General features: G+C 30.8%; 1 protein-coding gene across 3 annotated transcripts; it reads right to left on the bottom strand.

The window, feature by feature from the left end:
- Nucleotides 1–15549: 15549 nt before the first annotated feature.
- Nucleotides 15550–21278, bottom strand: LOC129914798 (mitochondrial sodium/calcium exchanger protein-like). 3 transcript variants are annotated; one of them, XM_055994198.1, is made up of 11 exons: nucleotides 21180–21278; nucleotides 20883–21103; nucleotides 20497–20825; nucleotides 20363–20437; nucleotides 20267–20305; nucleotides 20145–20216; nucleotides 19866–20054; nucleotides 19687–19805; nucleotides 19365–19599; nucleotides 19223–19290; nucleotides 15550–15829 (listed from the first exon to the last, which is right to left on the bottom strand). In XM_055994198.1, exons 1-11 carry the CDS (start codon nucleotides 21264–21266, stop codon nucleotides 15602–15604), a joined length of 1662 nt encoding a protein of 553 aa, XP_055850173.1. In that variant the 5' UTR covers nucleotides 21267–21278; the 3' UTR covers nucleotides 15550–15601. The 3 variants fall into 3 exon arrangements, with proteins under 3 accessions (XP_055850173.1, XP_055850171.1, XP_055850172.1); XM_055994196.1 differs by having other exon boundaries at nucleotides 19866–20216; XM_055994197.1 differs by having other exon boundaries at nucleotides 19866–20207.
- Between the last annotated feature and the right edge of the window lie 988 nt (nucleotides 21279–22266).

The following is a 22266-nucleotide window of genomic DNA, read 5'->3' as shown; positions in this document are numbered from 1 at the left end:
ATCCAGAAAGAGAGTCCTTGAGAGGCACTAAGTATATGATTTGAAGAGAGTGAATTGAGAGGGCTATGAAAAAGGATACACTTGTTTACGGAACGAATCAGCGCCTAAAGGTAACCTACTTAGGAGAAGATGTCTGGCATCCAGATAAAATAAATAAATATTAGATTTCCGTTTTGTCATCCTTTTGCAAAATATTATCCAACATTTATGTGGGTCATGTATTGATTTATAATGTATTATCCTATCTATGTTTGTTTAGACTATCCTTTTATGATATCGAACTAAAATGGAGTTTTGAGAAAAAGGTATAGGTAGAGGATATAGGAGCCATTGATTAAATAGAAATAAATTTCTATGCCTACGCACAGCATCGTTTTTGTTGAAAGCCAGAAAGGATTTTTTTTTTTTCAAAATACCGCAAAAGGATTTTTATCATTTTAAGATTGCTTCTTATAAATATCTTTAAAAAGGATGAAGAAGAGAGAAGAAAAATTACGGTTATTTATAGAAAAAAAATCCCATAAAACCATTTGCAACAAAGAGGTAGTATTTTTTATATAGTTATGTTGGAAAGGAGGAAATTAAATGGAAAAATCAATTTCTTGTTTGTTGAACATCATTTGTAATAAATTTATTGCAATGCTATTTATTATTTTCTTATAATAGGATCTTCAAAATATACTACTATAAGATACCCATTTTGATTGAGAAAATTCATCCAACCCAATTATTGAGTGGGGTTTGTATGAAAAATGAAATATCGAGGCTAGATACTTAAAAATCAAGTTATTAATGTTAAATTTGCTTTCTTGATTTTTTGAATAATTTAGGGATTTTAACAATATTTCTTTTTAGCTTAATTTGGCTAATTAGCGCTCCTTGAATTAACCTTTGCATATTTTTGAAGAAAAGTCATCAAATTTCGAATGGTCTAGTAACCTTATTCGATTTTAATATCGGTGAGGTCTTCGCTGACCCATTTAAGGGCTCCCGGAAATTACGCCAGAACTTTTTTTTTTTTGAAAAAAAAAGCCAGTACCTAAATTTCTTTTGGCCATAAATGGAAAAAGCACCAGAAAATAATTTGGAAAAAAGGCAGAAATAATGGAAATTATGCCAGATGGATATGGAAAAGGAGTCGGAAAATTAATTAATGATGATTCTGGCGATTTCATTGCATTGGTTTAAAAATAAGACAAAATTATAAAAAAAAACATTTGTTTTTACTAATAAGAAAATTAATTAGCGATATAACAAAAACTTCATTTAATTATTTTACTAAGGTCCAATTTATTCACACTCCATTAAATTTAAAGTCGCCATTAAAAAAGGGAAATTTTAAAATTTGTATGCGATTTGACAGTTTTATAATTTTTAATGGAGCCTTTAAAAATAATGGAGAGTGAATAAATTGGGCCTAAGAGCCGATTTTTCTATCTTCTAATAAACAGCCCTGATTTACTTTCGTTAGTGGGTTTTCACGTTCCAAATCGTACCTTACGAAATAATCGTTTATTTTGTGTTCCTTTTCATAGGGTTAACTATGGAACCAATGAACCCTTAACTCGCTGTTTAAGACAAGCTAACTCTTTATGTAATGTCATTGATTTTAATTTATATATGAGTACAGATTGTTTTAAAAAAAGGTGGTTACTAAGTCTCAATTTCGGTGGTTAGTATTTATGTATTTATTTTGTTATATTTTTACCTATATTGTTAAATATTTTTAAGTAATCTTTAAGAGCTGTGTCTCTGCTTGATGAATAATAAATAAATAAATAAATAAATAAACTGTTCGACGAATAAAGTTATTAGGCTCATAAACAATCAGATAACAAAATTTCAATCAAGAAAACTCTATTCTACAGAATAACAAAAAAAAATGTCAAATTCAAAAATATTCAAAACTAGACGTCATTTTTATTTATATTTTTTTTTTTTTGTTTTCTTGTGTTCCCTTGTATTTTTTAAACTTGTTGGTCCTCAAATTTGTGAAAAAATAGCATCTTTATAATTTATAATACCAAAGAAATCCATTTTATCAATATTTTCTTCAAAACAGCTTTGACAACTGGCACAATATTTTTGTTCTAGATTATTTCTTAAAATAAATTTTATTTGTCTCTGAAAGGAGCAGATAGCTTTATTCCTCTATTAAAGGAATAAGCTGTATCCGACTGTTGATCAATTGATTTTTGTTTGCTCAGTTTAAGCATGGGCATACAATTGTGCATTGGTATAGCTTGCTTTGAGTTTTGACTTCTTAATGATCTCGTTTTAAAGAAAAATTGAGATTTTCGGTCCCGTTGGCCCAATGCAACCTCATCAAAAATGTTGCAATGTTTTCGAATTTGTGTTCAATTCAAAATCTTATTGGGCTACGAAAAACATCCAATATTTGTAAGATGCAATTTAATTTACAGTTAAGAGTTAATATTGTGAGCCACTTCTTATTTTATCTTTTAAACTGGTTATTAGCAAATTAGCAAACAAATATTTTTGAAGTTATACTTCTTATGGGAGGGTGAGTATGAAAATTTACTTTTTGACAAGAATGTCAAAGGGATTATGACGCGATCACCCTAGGTAGCAGGGCTGTCGTTTCACCTTTAGAGTAGGCAGTACTTTAGTATTTAAAAATGCAGTACGCCGCAGTACGGCAAACATAAAACACACAACACGTTGCAAGTTACATGTTTCATGTGGCAAGTTGCATGTGGCAAGTTGTATGTGGCAAGTTGCATGTGGCAAGTTGCATGTGGCAAGTTGTATGTGGCAAGTTGCGTGTGGCAAGTTGCATGTGGCAAGCTGCATGTAGCAAGTTGCGTGTGGTAAGTTGCATGTGGCATGTTGCGTGTGGCAAGTTGAATGTGGGAAGTTGCATGTGACAAGTTGCATGTGGTAATTTCCATGTGGCAAGTTGCCGGGGTTGCAAAAAGCTCACATTTCAGCTCAGCTCACAGCTCAGCTCAAATTTGAGCTAGCTCACTTTTGAGCTAGGTACCATAGCTCAGCTCATTTGAGCTGAGCTGAAAGTGAGCGCCCCAAACTTCCAACGCCTATATCTCGGAATTTTGAAGAAAATGAAAAAAACTTTTTTGATGCCAAAAGGTAGCGGGGACTCTAACCTACATTTGGGTACAACTCTCATCCCTGTAGATCCACGCGTTCTCAAACCGGGAGAACTTAAAAGTAAAAAAAAAAAATAGGAACGATTCTGAAAAAATAGGCATGATGTGGCGGTTTAACATGGAAGACGATTTTTTAAAAATCTGACAATGTGCAAAGCGTAGGCCCATGACACAAGCTATCATTTGGCATCACTCCTAAAAATTGCTCTCAAGCGGTTTAGCTTCTAGGAGCGTTCAAAGATTCGGGGATTTTTCGAAAAAAAATTTTACCCCAACTTTCAAAGGCGATTTTCTCGGAATTTTGAAAAAAATCGAAAAACCGGATTATACCACTATCGGGTAGCTGAGAATATAAGCTTTCATATGGCACCACTCCCCTGTCTCTAGATCAAAGCATTCAGCTCCCAGAAGTTTTTTCGCGCCCCCAACTTCCAACGCCTATATCGTGGAATTTTGAAGAAAATGAAAATAAAATTTTTGATGCCAAAAGGTAGCGGGGACTCCAACCTACATTTGGGTACAACTCCCATCCCTGTAGGTCAACGCGTTCTAAGACCGGGAGAACTTAAAAGTAAAAAAATAATAGGCACGATTCTGCAAAAAAAGGCATGCTGTGGTGGTTTAACATGGAAGGCGATTTTTTAAAAATCTGATAATGTGCAAAGTGTAGGCCCATGACACAAGCTATCATCAGCATCACTCCCAAAAATTGCTCTCAAGCGGTTTAGCTTCCAGGAGCGTTCAAAGATTCGGGGATTTTTCGAAAAAAAAAATTTACCCCAACTTTCAAACGCGATTTTCTCGGAATTTTGAAAAAAATCGAAAAACCGGATTGTACCGGAATTTTTTTTTATGATACAAAAAGAAATATGTTACTAAAAAAATAGAAATATATTTACTATTAAAAAAAACCAAGAAAAAAGATCACGAAAAATTACACGGTGTAACACTCAAAATATACGCGGGCGGAGACCTATAAGGTTTTGTAGAGCTAGTCGCACTGAATACGAAACGGTATTTGAAAATCCCCTAACACCCCCAAAATCTGAAGTTACGGGCAAAAAACGGTTTTTTGGACCTTCACCCATTGAAAAAATTCTAGCTTCGACAATTTTTTACCCATTTTCGATTTTGTTACAGTTTCTGATAGAAGATAAATATACCTTTTCAACAATGTATAAAACGTGTATATCGGTTAAACCACTTAGAATTTATAAGCTGTCAAAGTTCAAAAATTCCATTTTTTTCGTCATTTGCCCAACTTCGGCATCAGTTTAAAGTATATGTTTTCAAAACAACATGCTATTAAAAAAATATATTCATAAACTATATCTATTTCCCAATCAATCGAGGTATTTTTTATGAAAATCACTCCAAAATTGGCTTAGAAAAAAAAAATTTTCGATTTCAACCCAGATACAGAAATTCGAACTTTAAGGTATAGAACAAAAATGTTGTTTCGGCACGTAGTAGGATAACCTTGGCGCCAGGATTTGATAACGCGTTTTTATAGAGGAGCTCAGTACAAACATTTTTTTCTTTGGAAGGGGGGTCTATCTCCCCCCGTTTAGGTGGGAGGGGCAGTTTTCTAAAAAAAAATTATCAAAATAAAAAAAAAATATTAAAAAACAACGGCAACACTTACAGTAATAAATGATACCATTTCCGAAAGGAAAAATTGTACATTTGATTCTAATTTTTAAACCAATATAACATAACCAATAGTTTTTGAAATAACCGTTTTTTGCCCGTAACTTCAGATTTTGGGGGTGTTAGGGGATTTTCAAATACCGTTTCGTATTCAGTGCGACTAGCTCCACAAAACCTGATAGGTCTCCGCCCGCGTATATTTTGAAACCTCATTTTTGTAACACCGTGTTATCTGTTTTATTTATAAAAATATCCATGTGTTAAAATAATTCCATTAATAACTAGAACCAAACATCTCAAGCTATGTTGTTTTATCTCAGCTCACTTTCAGCTCAGCTCAAATGAGCTGAGCTATGGTAAATAGCTCACAAGTGAGCTAGCTCAAAATTTGAGCTGAGCTGTGAGCTGAGCTCAGCTAACTTTTGAGCTTTGTAGCAACCCTGCAAGTTGCATATTGCTACTACTAGTTCTGAAGCACACACAATTCTCATAAGATTACCATATCGCACATTTTATGCGCAATTCGTTTACTTTAGTTAAGCATATACCGTACGTTCTGAACCGCACAACATGAGTAAATTTCACAGAATAAATTGAAAACTACATGGACGAAAGGAGGATGAAAGAATTAATTTATTGTTCACTTGATAAAAATGTAAAAAAAACTAAGTGTGGATTAATTACTTCATAATAGAAATTAAAAATATCAAATGAAATTCATTTACATATACTGAATCAGAAGTATAACTTCAGTCGCGTGTACATGTGTACACACACTCTTTTTTTTTTCTACTTTGCATTTAAAAAAAAGTTAAATTATTTTTGTATAGCCATTGTTCAACGGTTATAACACTTTTTTAATAGTTATGTGTAAGAAGAATTATTGTAATTGTTGACTGATTAAAAAAACTGATGGAATCCATGCATTTGTGGCAGCAATGTGAAAAACTTAAGATTTTACAGTTAAAATAATTTTTTAAATTAATAGGATTTTTTTGCACTTTGGTACCAATAACTTCCTAGTAACTCTAGATTTGATAAAAACTTTTACCATTCTGCAATCCCCTTTGGACGCGCATATTTTTAAAAAAGTTGGCCACCTACGTTCCTATGGATTTTTTTTATGCCACAGGTATTTGAAAATTTTCATAAAAATTTTTTTTTCACATTTTGCATCGAAAAACAAATTTCAAAATTTGTTTAAAGAAAAGATGCAACAGTTATAAAAACTTTTAACTTCGTTTGTGGTGAGCCAATTATTGTAAAAAATTAGAAATTTATAAAATTCATTCATTCGTGGTTCTGGTTAAAGAAAACGTAAGATGATGAAATTTAAAGTACACTGAACGAAAAAAAGCTAATATTTTATAAACTGGTTGCGATAGAAACTTTTTCTATTCGGTTTCAGAACAGTCAAAAGTTCACCTATCAGCCATTTCCGGCTTATCCATTTTCTACCGGAAACCCTGTATAAAATGGAAAAAGCACCAGAACATTTTTTGGAAATTTTGGACAGAATTTTTGGAAATATTCGCAGACAAGTTTTACACTTTTTGATTAAGAAAAAAAAGCCAGATTTTGAATGAATTTTTTGGCTTTTTTTCCTAAAAAAAAACTGGCTCAATTTCCGGGAGCCCATTTTAGAGAATGGCTGTACTTCAAATTCGATGTTTTCAAAAACAAAATTGCAAATTCAAACAACATAAGTAATGTTTAGTTTAACACAAAAAAAAAACATTTAATCTGCATCAATGACTCGGTTGAGTCGCCTGTTGCGATTAAATATCCTTATTTCCTGATGTTGTTGTTGTTGTTTTGTTGCTGTTGTTGTTGTTGTTGCTGTTATTGTTGTTGTTGTTGGTGTTGTTGGAGTTGGTGTTGTTGGAGTTGGAGTTGATATATTGTTGTGGTGTTTTTTTGTTTTGTTTTTTGGTTGGTTTTGCTTGAGTTGGTGGTTCTGTTGTTGTTGATTCTTTTCTAATGTATAGGTACCCATTTCCCGTTTAAGTTTTTTTTTTGTGAATGCACGTTAAAGTTATGCTATCCTTTGTGAATGTAAAACAAAGTTATGGCCTCAAAACTACTTTAAAACTAAAACTAAAACAAACTAGTATCTCCAACAATTATAAAAACCCTTTCATTCGCCTTGACCCTTACAGGATAAGTTATGTGATAATAAATTACAAGAATAAAATGTTTTTCCCACTAAGAATTCAATATTAATCATGAACTACCTACGTCTAACCCACAAAAACCCAGATTTTATAAAAAATAAAAATAAACATTCCAAAAGCCTTAAGCTATTTTAAACCAAAATGACCTTATACATATGCTTGATTGTAAAATATATTTTATTTTTGTCTTCTATTTATGTCCATTTCTGTGTGTGTCTAGTAAAAAAACATGAGGCAATTGTTAAAAAAAAACAGAAAAACCTATACAGGGTGTCCCAAAAGTAATGGATCAAACGAAATATGCTGATAGAGGATCTTAAGGGCTCTCAGAATTTGGTAACTTGTTCATCCCAAATCCTTACGGTTTTCGATTTAATGCAATTCTTGTGAAATTTCGAAAAACCCCTACTTTGCAACAGTATTTTGCTTCCTGCTGCCATTATTGATTTTTGTTTTTTACAATTCTTTTACTAAAACATTGCCAAATAATTAGGAACAATTAATTAATCAAAATATTTCTTATTCCATGCGCCATTTCGCTGCAAATTAACTAACAGTTTCAAGTTTTATAAAAAATCAATTTCTAACTTTTATTTGAGAGCAACACCGCAAAAAAATTTCTAGGGTGTGAGAATGGTTTATTATTTTAAAAAGTTGCCCTGTTATTGTAGTTTTCAAAAAAGGAATAAAAGTTTCCAAAGTTACAGTTAGATCGCAAAATATTACAATTTGAATTCAACAAAACAGGGTTTTTCAGAACAAAAAACAACCAAAAATAAACACATTTTCTCGAACTGTTATTTGTTTATTTTTCTTTGAACAAAAGGCTCTATTTTTGTTTGTATTTTTGCTTTGAAAAACCCTGTTTTGTTGAATTCAAATTGTAATATTTTGCGATCTAACTGTAACTTTGGAAACTTTTATACATTTTTGAAAACTACAATAACAGGGCAACTTTTTAAAATAATAAACCATTCTCACCCCCTAGAAATTTTTTTTGCGGTGTTGCTCTCAAATAAAAGTTAGAAATTGATTTTTTATAAAACTTGAAACTGTTAGTTAATTTGCAGCGAAATGGCGTATGGAATAAGAAATATTTTGATTAATTAATTGTTCCTAATTATTTGGCAATGTTTTAGTAAGAGAATTGTAAGAAACAAAAATCAATAATGGCATCAGGAAGCAAAATACTGTTGCAAAGTAGGGATTTTTCGAAATTTCACAAGAATTGCATTAAATCGAAAACCGTTAGGATTTGGGATGAACAAGTTACCAAATTCTGAGAGCCCTTAAGATCCCCTATCAGCATCCTTCGTTTGAACCATTACTTTTGGGACACCCTGTATATTAACTATGTATGTTAACTCTCCCATTGTATCTCTCTATTATTATGGTTTGACATTTTTTTTTTTTTTTTTTTCAGAAACATTTATTATTCTTACGACTCAGTACCTTTTGTTTAAATTTATGAAGGTGTACACAACAAAAGAATCACTCTCTAGGGTGACATATATGTACCTTTTATGTTGGTATATGTGGAGGAGTTTTGGTTTTAAAATTGAAAGAGATCCACAATCACAAAGATACATAACTGACAAAACGAATTGGATGGCTTTATGGGTATGAAAAAACCATTAAAATCTCAATTGTCAACTGCGGGTATATAAAAATAAATATTTTATATTCTTTATAATTTTTTTTTTTGTTTTTTGTACTCTAAAGTCTACACGAAGGATTATTTTTCAATTGTCTGAATGACTGGTGGTTAGGAAGTGATTCTTCTAAAAAAAAAACAAGCTTCCCAAATAACAATAGGCGCCATATTTTTTGAAGCAATAAAAAAGTACCTCCAGTTGATACTTATTTCGTAGAATTACAGACACAAATCTGTCAAGTCTGATGGAAATAAAACTTATTATGGATTCAAAATAGCTTTCAAATGCCTTTAATCCTGTTATTACATTTCTCGTTTTTCCATCTAATATGTGTGTGTTCTGCCATTTTATTGGATTTGGATATCCTATCAATTTACACAATTTCCCTAGCAGCATTTTGCCATACCAAATATTGCTATCTATTTTATTCAAAATCTCAATTTCATATAATTTTAAAGTTAAGCGTTCGAAGCGTTTATTTAATCAAAAATCCTACAGGTCAGTACACATACACACTTTATATTATAATGAAATAAAATTCATTTAAAATACTCGCATTATATCCTATTTAAATGTAGTTAACCTCTCATTGTCTAACCACTTAATTAGTATCTGTTTTGCGCCAAGCTATGATACTATACTGACTGTGCAATGCAAACTAATTCATGACAACCCTTAAAGCACTTAAAACTAACAACGCCAATGGTCATTAATTAGAGGGATATTGAATGGGATTCAACTTCAAAAATGGCCAATTAAAATAAACACTGCAAGCCAGCGATACTAAAACTAATTTGATGACCAGTTGCGCTGTTGGGCAGGGCAGGACTCTGATAATGGTGGTGACCTCGAAAAACCATTACCTTTGACCAAAGAGCCAATATTAGTTGCACACATATGAAACCTACGAGTCATATAGATACGCACTATTAAATTGTGTCACTTATTACTTTTGATCCATTAGAATGATATTTAGTAATTTGTATCTCAAAAAGATACAAAATTAGAATATTGATTTTGTGGTAGTAAAAAGGTCCTTGGAAACTTTTCTACACGTGATTTTTACTTGCGATATAGGTACTATCTATATATCAAGTTATGCATTCGTACAAAAAAAAAAAGTTGATATAACATTTTTCCATGACATTACGATGGTAGACAATGCCAAAAAAGTGGGTCCCGGAAGTCCGTCTGTCTGTCTGTCTGTATAAGGAGCTACAGCCTAAACGGATGGACCGATTAATGTCAAACTTGGTATGTAGCGTTATTTGGCGACTCTCCAGAGGGGTTTTTGGAATTAATTTTTTTGGACCAAAAATAACGGTACTTGTCATATACCGATTTTAGTAAAATTGAAATATCTCAAAAACGGCTCCAACGATTTTGTTTAAAAAATTCAAATATTAGTTTTAAGTTGAGGTCTATATTTCAATGAAAATTTTTTTTTTCGAAAATCGTTATTAACGGTACCTGCCATAGAACCGTTTTTTCAAATTCGAATATCTCCGAAACTTCTTATTCGATTTCAACGAAACTTTTTGTTAAGAAGCATTTATATAATTTAAATATAAACCAAAAATTAAATTTCCAAAAAAATAATTTTTGGATTTTTAAAAAAATTTTGAAAATTTTTGTTTGAAAAATCAAATTTTCGAAAACGGGACATTGAATTTTTTTGAAATTTTGTTTTTACATGTTGATTAGTGATGTCTACAAAATGGCATTACAATTTTATTTTAAAACTTTTTTTCCAAAAAATTATTTATAAAAAATTGTTTTTTTAAAAAACGCCTCTAACGATTTTGAAAATTTTTTTTCTAAAAATGCACGTTAATATATCAATCAAAACTGCATACTTGTTTTGGAGGGCAATTTAATTTCAGATTTTATTTTATTTTTTTTTTAAACGAATTTTATTTTTTTTTCCAAATTTCTATATAAAAAGTCTTAAAAATGTAAGCAACTTTAACTCCAAGAGCAAGTTCGTGCGACCCAGTCGTGCATTTTATTTTTATTTTGTATGATGTGTTGGCGTGTTGTTTCCAATCATATTAGATAGTTTGTAGTTCCCCTTCAAATTCTTTTTCCTCCCAGGACAATCCCTTATGAAATGAAGGAATATCCATCATTGATCAAAAGTTTTATTTTTTTTTTTATTTTTTTCTGTTATTTTTGATGAAAGTCGTGAGACGTGTATAATATCGGAACAAAAGTTTTTTTTTTTGTTTGAAATGATGAATTGCCTATGATGATGGTCTGTGGGAATTGACCATAATTTGTTTCTTTATCTTTTTTGATGCGCGTTGGTGTGTGTTGATTGAGTGGAAATTTTTGCTGTTGTTTGGCAAACTTTGTTTGTTATACCTTTTTTGATCTTTTATTAATTTATTATAAATTAAGAATTAGATTGAGTATGGTAGAGATAAAGTCGTATTTTAACGTGCAAAACATCTATACAAAAATTTGCTTCTTAAGAAACAAACCCTAAAGAAAAATCATTTTTATTCTCTTTAAGTTGCCCATTTCCAATGAAACTATGTAATTAAATTCTAACAAAAACAACATAAAACCCAATCAAATTAATTCACATTGTAAATGAAAACAAATTTAATTAACCAAATAGCTTGAAGATCCATCTTCAAGGGGGTATCCTGTATCTATTTTTCTGTTTTATCTTCAAAAGAGTCCTTGAATTTCGTATTCTTTTTCTGTTATTTTTTGTTTGTGTTTGTTGTCTGTGAGTTTTTACATATATATATTTTTTTTTTTTGCTGGTTACGACCATCACATTCTCAGACATTCATAATAATATGTTACGAGTGCCGTTATAGAAGACGTACTTAAACTTAACCGACAACAACACAGTTCTAATGAATAAACATGTAAGAAAATATGTTATCTCTCGCAGCGTCTCACGATGATGCCACCCCCCCAGCCAACACCGGGATGCCATCAACATCATTCCAATGCAAATATGTGTCCCTTCAAGGAGTCACATTTTAACATACGTGTTTGTTTTTCACAACCTCAACCTTCAATTCCAAGCCTTCTAGTAGCTTCAAAAACAAAAAAAAAAAAACAAAAAAGAAAAAAAGGACTAAAATCATCAACGAAAATGTGTGTGCGAAAGTCAAAGTAAAGCTAAATCCTTAAACTTTTCGCTGTCGTAAAATTTTATTGTGAACGTGACTTGTCATTGTGTTTTTAGGCTTTACTTTTGCCTCTAAGACGATGCTCTGAGTGTCACACGTTGCAGGACCTCTTTTTTCTTTTTGTAAAAAAACTAAGGTTTTATGTGGGCATAGAAAGGTACAAAAAGTATGTATAGGTATTAAGAAGGAAATGTGTGATGTTACTTTTTTTTTTTTACACAAAACACACTTATGCGTAATTTGTTTGTAAAGTTGAAGTTTCTCGTTTGAGTGTGTGGAACGTGCGTTCAAGCAGAGTTAAGCTTCTTTGTCAAACATGTAGCTAAGTGGAATTTAATTGATAAAAGGTCCTTTTGGGGAATGAAAATTTCCTGTGTGTCATCTTGAAATAACCATAATCAAAACTATGGGTATACACAGGTGATTTGAAAAAATTTAAATAGAAAGCTCATTGGAGTATTATTTTGTAAAAAAACACTTAAATGAAAAAAGGACATTCTACGAACTGAACCACAAAATAGACTTTCGTGGTGATACATATTTTGACTAAAGTTGTTTCCTGGAACAGTTTTGAATTGAAAATTTTAAGTGCTTCTTAGTAAATGTATCGTTAATATTAACCCTCTGTAATATAAACCCTCTGTCGGCACACGGGTGCGAATTTGGCAGGACAAAAATTAAAAGTGGTCACAAAAAAGTGTCTTTATAAGGGTGAAAATACATTTTTTTGAATTGTGAATACAATATTCGAATTCTTCGGAATATTCTACATCAATTTCATAGATGATTCTCTATAAAATAGTGAGATCGAAAAAAGTTCTAGCGACACGAAAAAGTATAAACGCAAAAAAGAGGTTTGCCTACAGAGTGTTAACAACTTCACTGTCCAATGAATCATTTGTGATTCATGAATTGTATTTTTTAACATGTTTCCTACGTTCATGAATTATATATGATTCAACATTATTACTAAACGAATATTATTCTACGTCCCTATATAAACTTGTAAAAAAACATCTCTACGTTCTTGCTTGAAAAAAAAACATCAATATCACGTCCTATGAATCACATTTGAACATAAATTATTTTTTGTACCGCGTTTACAGCGTCCATGAAGCAATTGTGATTCATGAACATGTATTTTTAATAACGGATATATTTTATACAAAAAATCAGAGAAATAATTTTAATATCCTTTTGTAGGTTTATACAGCCCCTAAATATGACTGCAGTAAAAATTGAAATATATTTAAGAAAACTCATTTTTCCTCAATGAGATTTTTTTGTATATTCTAATGAGTAAATTAATTTAAAACGAACAAGAAAATATAAAAAAAATTAAATAACAATGAACAAAGGATTACAAATTATTTGCACTTTTGTGTGCGGCGTTAAAGCATGTTAAGAAGTATGCAATACCGTCTTCACCATAAGGGCACACGGGGCCCGTGCCCAGGGCCCCCATTCTCAGGGGGGCCCTGAAGGAACGAAAATTTCTCTCACACACTAATTCTCAAAACATTTTTGTCGGGCAGACCATCTACCAAAAAATTTTATTTTTTATATGTCAACCAAACAAAGCTTTTTCTACACCTATACCAACATAACCCATATGATTTCAAGGTATTTTTTAACGCTGATTCCAATGATCAATCTGAACATCCCTGAAAAGTAATGTACCTATTCATGTTGATCTGACACAAATATCTGAAGTGTAGTTTTTCAATTTTTTAAAATCTGCACCTTATCTTCAAATCAGGAAAATTAGGACTTGCGGATATGAGATTTTTTAAATTTTCGACATAAGTTATAGAACATCCAAACAAAGATAGAAACCAAAAATTAGCCTATTAGCACTAATTCCAAGATTGTACCTAGATGTTTTTTAGTGCATATCCCAAAATTTCCCCTTTTCTCAAAAATACCATTTTGTCATAAATATGAATGTTTTTTTGCATTGAATTGTTTTGATTTTTAATGATAATGGATATAGAAACCTTCATGCAAAATTTGGTTCCGCTAACTTTTAAGGGTTTTTCGGTAGTAAGTTAGCAACTGTTATAATAATACGGGTTGACAGATGAAAAACAGGTATAACTTTTTTCAGAGACATCAGATTGCCTTGATTTTAAATTTTTTGGAATCAGCATTAAAAAATACCTTGATATCATGTATCATTATGTGTATATAATTCCATCCTCTCCATTTCGCGATTTGTCCCTGAAAATCGCTAGTTGCGGACATGAGATTTTTCTAGATTTTTGAGGTATGTTATAGAATGCCAAAACGAAGGTATTGAGCAAAAAAATTTCTATTAGTATTTATTCTTAGGTTAAACCCTTATTTGACTGGATTAATAGACGATCTGATAATTTCAATCTAATCTAAATTGAGTATTTTTATTACATGTTCTTAGCGTGTATAATCATTTTTAATGAGACCAACTATAACAATCATCTTATATCGTTTTTGGTCAATAATCATATTTGATTCATAGGACGTGTTCATATGATATGAACACTTACTACGTCCATGAATCATATGTAAACACAAAGTAAAACTTTTTTTTTAACAAAGCAACAAAATTATTAATGGTAAAAAATGCATTTTGCCTCATATCTGAGTCAGTCGCAATACTTTCTACCACAAAAAAAGTTTGGACGTAGAGAACATTTTAAGGCCCATTTTCTTCACTATTGCTCAACTTGAAGCAAACTCCAAAGTTGGCGAACTTGAGAGTTGACTTCAACTCGAGAGTAGAAGCAAAAGTTGAACATTTGTTTTCTTCACTATTTTGTTCTCAACTCTCGAGTTTGAAAAACAAAAGTTGGCCAACTTTCAGTTAAACAAAATATCCCTGGGATATTTGTGACATTTTATTCAAATAAATTTAAAATAAATTTTTAATGTCATTTGTTTTGTTTAATTGTCTAATTTCTGTGTTAAAAATATCGAATTTGTTTTAAAACAAATTAAAAATCAGTGGATAGATTTGTTTTTTTATTTGGTGTTGATTTTTTTTTTCAAAAGATTCTATTTGGTAGCAATAATTTTGAAGCGATATAAAAAAAAATTTACGGGATGTGAAATGATCAATTTATTCATAATTTACAACTGTCAGTGATTCGAAAATATATTATAATGTACATAATGTTCATATATTAACTATAAAGTGCAACAATTTATTGCTGAATTGAATGAAAAAGCGAATACAATTTAATATGTTTCTTTAAAAAAATAAAAAAATTTAGAGCCATTTTTTTACTAGATATCTATTAGTTTAATTTTCCATTTTTAAAAAGAGGAATCATTACATTATCATACAATTTAAAAGAAAAAAAAAAAATATATGATGTTTTCCTACAAAATCTCAAGTTTGCTAGCCCAACTTTCATTTTTCCGAGAGTTGAGAAAATCTCAAGTTGATAAACTCTAAAGTTGAGAATCGAAAGTTGGAACTGTCAACTTTGAGTGAAGAAAAACAAAATCTCAAGTTGAGAATAAAAATCCTCAAGTTGACTTCAACTTTTAGTGAAGAAAACGGCTCTAAATCAATTTATGTAGGGACGTAGTATATTTTCCATATTTATGATCATATATGATTCATGGACGCTGGAAATACGGTGCAGAAAACTTCTATGTATCAAATGTTATTCATGGGACGTAAAGAAAATGCCTGTCTTTCTGACACAAAATTTTGAACGTAGCTACTTTATTTTACCAGTTTGCATAGGGACAGTGAAGTTGTTAAAAATGTTAAATTTAAATTTGGTAACTCAGTATATTATTTTGTTTTCAATTTTTAATATGATTAAACAATTACAGAATAAAGAAGAAAACTATAAATAAGTTAATCCATAATCTTCTGAATGATCTGTACCAAAAGGATGAATCAATTGATATTCACCCAACAAACAATAAAGTAAAAATATTCCATAAGTTATTATTAAATTAATTCCAATTGATTTTCTAACGTAAAAATTAGTAGAAGTGGCTGCAAATAAAAGTCCAATTAAATTGAGCATCAAAAATATGGTACAATTTTCGCCCATTGATCCTTGAGGTACCTGAAAAAATTACAAAAAAAAAAATTATTAGAATTTGGAAAATGTTACCAATCTATTTTTAATAAACCTTAAAGGATACATTATTTTAAATTTAAAACACTTAAAAACTACTTTGTATTAGCATTCGCATCTTTCTATTCGTTTTTTTAACCAATTAAAACAAATCTTTCACAAATACACTGTTGATACTTTTTGTATTAGAACTACATAATGTAGTTTAATAGAAAATAACCCGTCGTATCTTGAATCCTGGTGTAGGCAAAGTAACCCGTTCCTTAAAAAAATTTTTCCCCACTTTTCAATCAAATGAAAAAAACATTATGAGTCGTGAATAAAATGCTAATCACCAATTTATATTCATATGTACTTTGTTAATAAGAGGTTAAGAAAAAAATTGATTATACTAAAATTTTAATCAGTTTTAACACTTGATTAAAAAAATTCCAAAAAACGAAGCAAAGTAACCTCTTTTACGGTACCCAAAAATATAAAATTAGAGCCATTAAAAAAAAAAATAAGTTTTTTTTTAAATACATTTTTGATTTTTTTTTTTTTTTTGACGTAATAACGTCTTATAAATCGATGAACCATGGCAGCTACCACAAAAAAGTGACGCCATTTTCTAACGTTACACTCTCGCACTTTCGCAGTGCGGCAAAAAATTTCAATTGAAAATTAAAAATAAACTATTAGAGATACAAAAATCTTCTATAGCTTATTTGAAAGATAATAACCTAAAAGCTTAATCCAAATTAAAGATTTTAAAAAATCCGTCATTTAATAGGGTAAACAGGGGTAAAACGGAAATATGAATTGATTTATTTTCTATAGATAGATGATATTAATTTAAGAATAATTGGAAGAAACAAGTTTTGAAAAACAATTTTTTTGACCGTTTTTAACCGATTTTCATCGTTTTTTTAAGCTATTGCATAGATTTTAACGCAGGCCTGGCATGGGGAGCTAACCAAGAAATTTCGTAACGAAAAATTAGTACACCCCACACATAGATAATTCATTCTACGTGTATGGTATGGTGTGTATGTATTTTATTATTTTCTTCTCATTCTTGTTCAACTTCCTTAAGTCAGACAGAGAGGGTTATAAAAATTGTGTTAGACAACAAAGAGAGGAGTAAGGAAGAAGACCATAAATGCTGTGTCTGCGGAATAAAACAGAAGCAAAAAAAATTATCTCTATTTTCTTTCCTCTTCCTATTCTTCTGTTTCTTGTTCAACTTCTTGTGATTTGTGAACGAGTAAAACGTTGCATTGCGCTTGCGATATTAAATCAGAAGAGAAAAAGTATTCTTGTGTTTTCTTATTTTTTTTTGTCTGGAGAAGTTTATAACATGAGATTGTGTGTATGCATGTTTTCAAATGTGACCTTGTTGTTGTATATGAATTGATAGGTAGATAAAAAAAAACATAATCATTGGTTTTGTGTAGTGTAGGTAAATAAATTATAATTGCATAAGTCGATAAAAAATGCAGTGCAATAGCTTTACCGCGGCAGTCCTCGAGTGACACAAGTCTTTTTTTTTTAACTTTTTTTCTTTAATAGATACAGGAATAAAGTATATCGAGTAATGATAGACCATGACTACGACTATATGTTTGCGAAGTTTCAATCATTTTCGTAAACACAATTTTGAGATAACGGTAAAATAAAATTTTAGGATTCAACAGGTTATAACTTTTAACGAAGAGCAGATATAAATTTTATTAAACTTTTATGAGCATCCTAATACAATTACCTTTCATTTGGTATATCACACATAACGGTAGACTAACTACAAGCTACACAATGTTTAATCAAGAAACTTGCGAAAAACCTCAAAACACCAGTGGAGATCTGTTGCCCCCCGAACAGCCACCAGTGTGGGAAGTACTATAAACTCAGTCTGGAAATTCGACGTGGTTGACTTTAAAAAATTCTAACTTCTCTTGTAGGCATCTTTGAAATGAGATTGATACTTCATATGAAAGGTGAAATAATAAGCTTTCACATGGTATATATTTTTTATAGGTTGTCAAACCAAAAAATTGATTCCATAGCCTGAGAACATAAAAATAAATGTTTTTTTTTTCCTTTTTTTTAATGAAATTTGATTGAGTTCAAAAAATTCTAGCTCTTTTTGTAGATGTCCCATAGACCTGATCGATATAAATTTATTTTGAGCTAAGACAATAACTTTCAGATGGTAAATATAAAATTTTTGATAGATTGTTAGGGAAAAAAATGGAATTAATGAAGTGAGAAGATAAAAATTCATTCAATTCAATTGACTCATTTTAAAGAAAAGCATACAACCTGTTTTCTGACGACGTTTTCACGTAAAATCATCGTCCGTAAACCGGCTTTACAGAAAACCTCTTTTTTTTTGTTAAACAAAATTGGTATATCAAATTTCAGTAATTGTTAATCAACAGTCGACACCCAAAATTTGATTTTTCAAAAAAAAAAAAAAAAAAAAAACAAATAAAACATCCAAATATGATTTGTTTTGAAAGTTTTCCTTTTGATTATTTAAGCAATTTAAATGCTTTTGCTTAAAAGTATAGTTAAAATTGAACGATTTATTTTGGAGACAGTCAGAAAATGAAAAAAAAAATAATCATTTTTATCAGTTAGGTATAGCTCCTTATACAGAACGACAGCCAACCTGATAGAATGACAGAGACAGACCTTCTAGCGACCCACTATTTTCGCATTTTCTGACATCGTAATGTCACTCAACTCAGCTTTTCTTAATTGTACCTAGCCGTATCGGTAGTGAAAATTGAAGTAAAATATTTGAAAGTACAGAAAAATGCGTATACGCCCGAGTGTACTCTTTAGACAATGTTATTTCGCCTTTAATCTTCGAATGATTTAAATAGCTGTCCAGTCCAGTCACGATTGGGCCTCACCAAAGTAGCTGCAAACTCAGTTACTCATCCTCTCCAGAACTGTAGGGGATGACAGTAGCATTACAAACATCTATACATTGATTTATATAAAACTAATTATAGTGTAGATTGTAGAAAGTGGTATATTTTCAGAAAAACTGGATCTATATCGAACGTTTTTCAAGCAGAAATGCGGGAAAAAACGGGTATCCAACAAGGATATTCGGATCTTTTCAGAAAATATTAATTATTTTTACTTGAAATCCTTAAAAGATTGTTTCGCACCAAAATACGTACGGGATTTCGAAAATATAAACATTTTTGTATACTAGTCGAAAAAGCAACCGTAATATAAATTTAAATTTTTTCTGAGTTAAAAACTTCATACACACTTGGTTTAAAAAAAACAGATTTATTTTTTGCAAACACCATCAAAGTTTGACACAAAATCACTCTATCAAAAAGTCGAATCAGGAAAATTTCGTTTAGTTAAAATACTCACCAAGAAAACATGATCTTCATTTTGTAGTGTTTTGTATAAACATGTCCCACCCAATGCAATAGTGAGATCTGAAATATAAAACAAAATAAATAAATGCATTTAAAACCAATAGTTCTTGTCATATTTTTTTTTTTTTTCTTACAAAATAATGGACCAGCAATACAAGCTGCAAATCCCATCTTCTGATAACCTTGCTGAGATATAGCAATTGATGCAATTAAATCCCCAATCTGATCACCCCAAGCCATGAAAGTACAACCCAAAAACGATTGACTATTAAAAGTTATAATTCCCAAAACATCAAGTACATTAATGATTTCCTTTGTAAATATCCTTACGAGGAAAATAGAACCAACCATTGAAAATATTGCAAAAAACTGCGAAGAAAAGGTTTGAGGAATTGAGTTACATTGAAAGTTTTGTAAGAAAAAAGGGTTTATTCAAGAACAACAATTAAAACTTACAATGTGAAACGATGGACGTTTATCAGTTCGGGTAACACAAAACACCACAATACAAATTGGTGTGGTCAGAAACATTGTAAAAATTGGCCATGAAAATCCAAAGATTGTATATTCACTAACTAAAAATTTAGAGAGAACAATTCATTAGCATTCCAATCAGCAAGTTAAATAAAAGCTACCTGTTATAGCACAAATTGCCGCAGGCATTATTACAATTTGTAGACAATTCAACAATTTTGACCATCCATCTTGTTCAAGATTAAAATCTACCGCTGGCACCAGAATACAAAGAAACAAATTAATCGGAATTTTCAAAACTACAAAAGTTCTTGAAATCAATCCACTTTGTCGCCAATCATCCATATCAACTGGATTCAAAGAATTTAAGAATTGTAAGAGCATTTTTTCATTTGTTCTATTAGTAGTTTCAGCTGTTTCGCCAATGTAAATTTTAATACCAGGCCGGGGCTTGAAAACTATCTCAATTCCAGCTTCTTCTTGGAGTTTCTTCAGTCTTTGGGCTTGAGTTTCTAAAGCTTAAAGTTTAACTAAGGTAAATGAATATTTTTAGAAATGTTACCAGTAATATTATCTTGCTGTTTCAGCTTCCTTTCAAGACCTAAAAGTACACAATTCTTAATTTTTGTTGGATAATGTACAAGTAGCTATTTCTAACTTTTCAATGTTCGAACAAGTATCACTTGATCCATGATGACAGTTGTAAAATAGCAACCATAAATGCTGAGAATAACTGAAAATTCAAATAAAAGCCTTAATTTTTGAAGACTTGACAAAAATTTGCTTTCAAACCTATACTTTCAGTGATTGATACAAATCTGTCACTCTTGATAGCATAATCAATATAAGCTACAGCTAGAATATGAAAGCCGATATCTCGAGTAAAAGTTGTAGCCTCGACTTGCATTGGCTTCAAATAAACTATTACACCAGCGATGAAGGCTGTAATGAACATTGCTGATCCCATCAAATCCGAATACATTGTTCCAACATCACCAGTAACACCAACCAAGCCAGAAACTATGTCAGGAACACTGTTTCCAAATGCCAAAAGAGTTACTCCGGCAAAATTTTGACTTATTCCAAACTTTTTCGTTATCATTTTTAAAGGTGGACAGAAACTTCACGAAACAACACCAAATAGAATAGCAAATCGTGTTTTAAAAAAGATTTCTTACAATTTATCAGTTGTTGTTCCAACAAAGGCAAACATATAGAGGCAAACCAGAAATAGCAAGAAAACTCCAAAAGCTTCTTCGGTCCAGTGTTTGGCATTGATGGTGCAATAGAAGAAATGTGTGTAGTCAACAAGTTGAGCTTCTTCATGACATTCAAGTGTAGTTTCTACAAATCTGCAACGGTCTTCGAAATTGAGTGTTTGAACAACAGTACAGCCAGGCTTTGATAAAAAAAAAAAAACAAAAAAAAGTAGATACTCTTGAATTGAAATAGGTAACTTGCAGTCAAAAACTTACAGATTTCAAGTCGATAACGAAGTTCTCGTGTTTTTCAAAATGCGGTGATGTTTGATTGGAAGTATTGAAATTTTCATATAGAGTCATGTTTTAATTTTAGTTCTTCCTTTCTTATAAAGTTGTTGACATTTAAAAAAATTGACACATTTGATAGTTCTTCCTGTTTTTTTTTTTTTTTTTTCAAAGCAAACTTATTCAGAGTACTGGATTGAAAGTCAATTCCAGCTGTCTCCAGTACTATACGCTAAGTTGATTGAAATTCTTTGCCATTTACGTCTTTTTCACTTCCACTTTCTCAGTTCGAGCCGAAAATTTACGAGCCGCTGTTTTTTTGTATGACAAAAATTTGTTTGATTTTTTTTGACGTGATAACGTCTTATAAATCGATGAACCATGGCAGCCACCACAAAATAGTGACGCCATTTTCTAACGTTACACTCTCGCACTTTCGCAGTGCGCGCAAAAATTTCAATTAAAAATTAAAAATAAACTATTAGAGATACAAAAATCTTCTATAGCTTATTTGAAAGATAATAACCTAAAGCTTAAAAATTTAAAAATTCCGTCATTTAATAGGGTAAACAGGGGTAAAACGGAAAGATGAAATTTAGGCTAAAATCTAAACGCAAAGTTGTAGAGAATTGATTTTTTCTGCTATATATTGATGAGATTAATTTAAGAATAACTGCATTTAAGAAAAAATTCTAAAAAAATTTGAAACTAAGCTATAACGTTTTGTTTGAACGTTTTACACGTGTTGGGGCTATGACAAAATGATAATTTTGGGTAAAGGAATTTTTTTTTGACAATTCTAAAGATGCCAGGTGAAAGATGAGGAAAAAAAAATTAGGCTTCTGATACGGATTTTTTTCCAACACTCTGCGTTTCGAAATATGAATTTTTGAAAAAGACCTTGTTTTTTAGGGGTATTTTTGGGTAATTTTATAGGGTAAACTTATAGGACATGTAGGTTTTGGCCTTATGCATACATGTGCAAAAACTTGGAATCGTTGAATGAGTTTTGACTGAATAACGGGAGAAACAAGTTTTTAAAAAACACGTTTTTTGACCGTTTTTAACCGATTTT

This window comes from Episyrphus balteatus, chromosome 3 (assembly GCF_945859705.1).
Source record: "Episyrphus balteatus chromosome 3, idEpiBalt1.1, whole genome shotgun sequence".
NCBI lineage: Eukaryota > Metazoa > Arthropoda > Insecta > Diptera > Syrphidae > Episyrphus > Episyrphus balteatus.
This window is presented reverse-complemented; position numbering and strand designations above follow the sequence as displayed.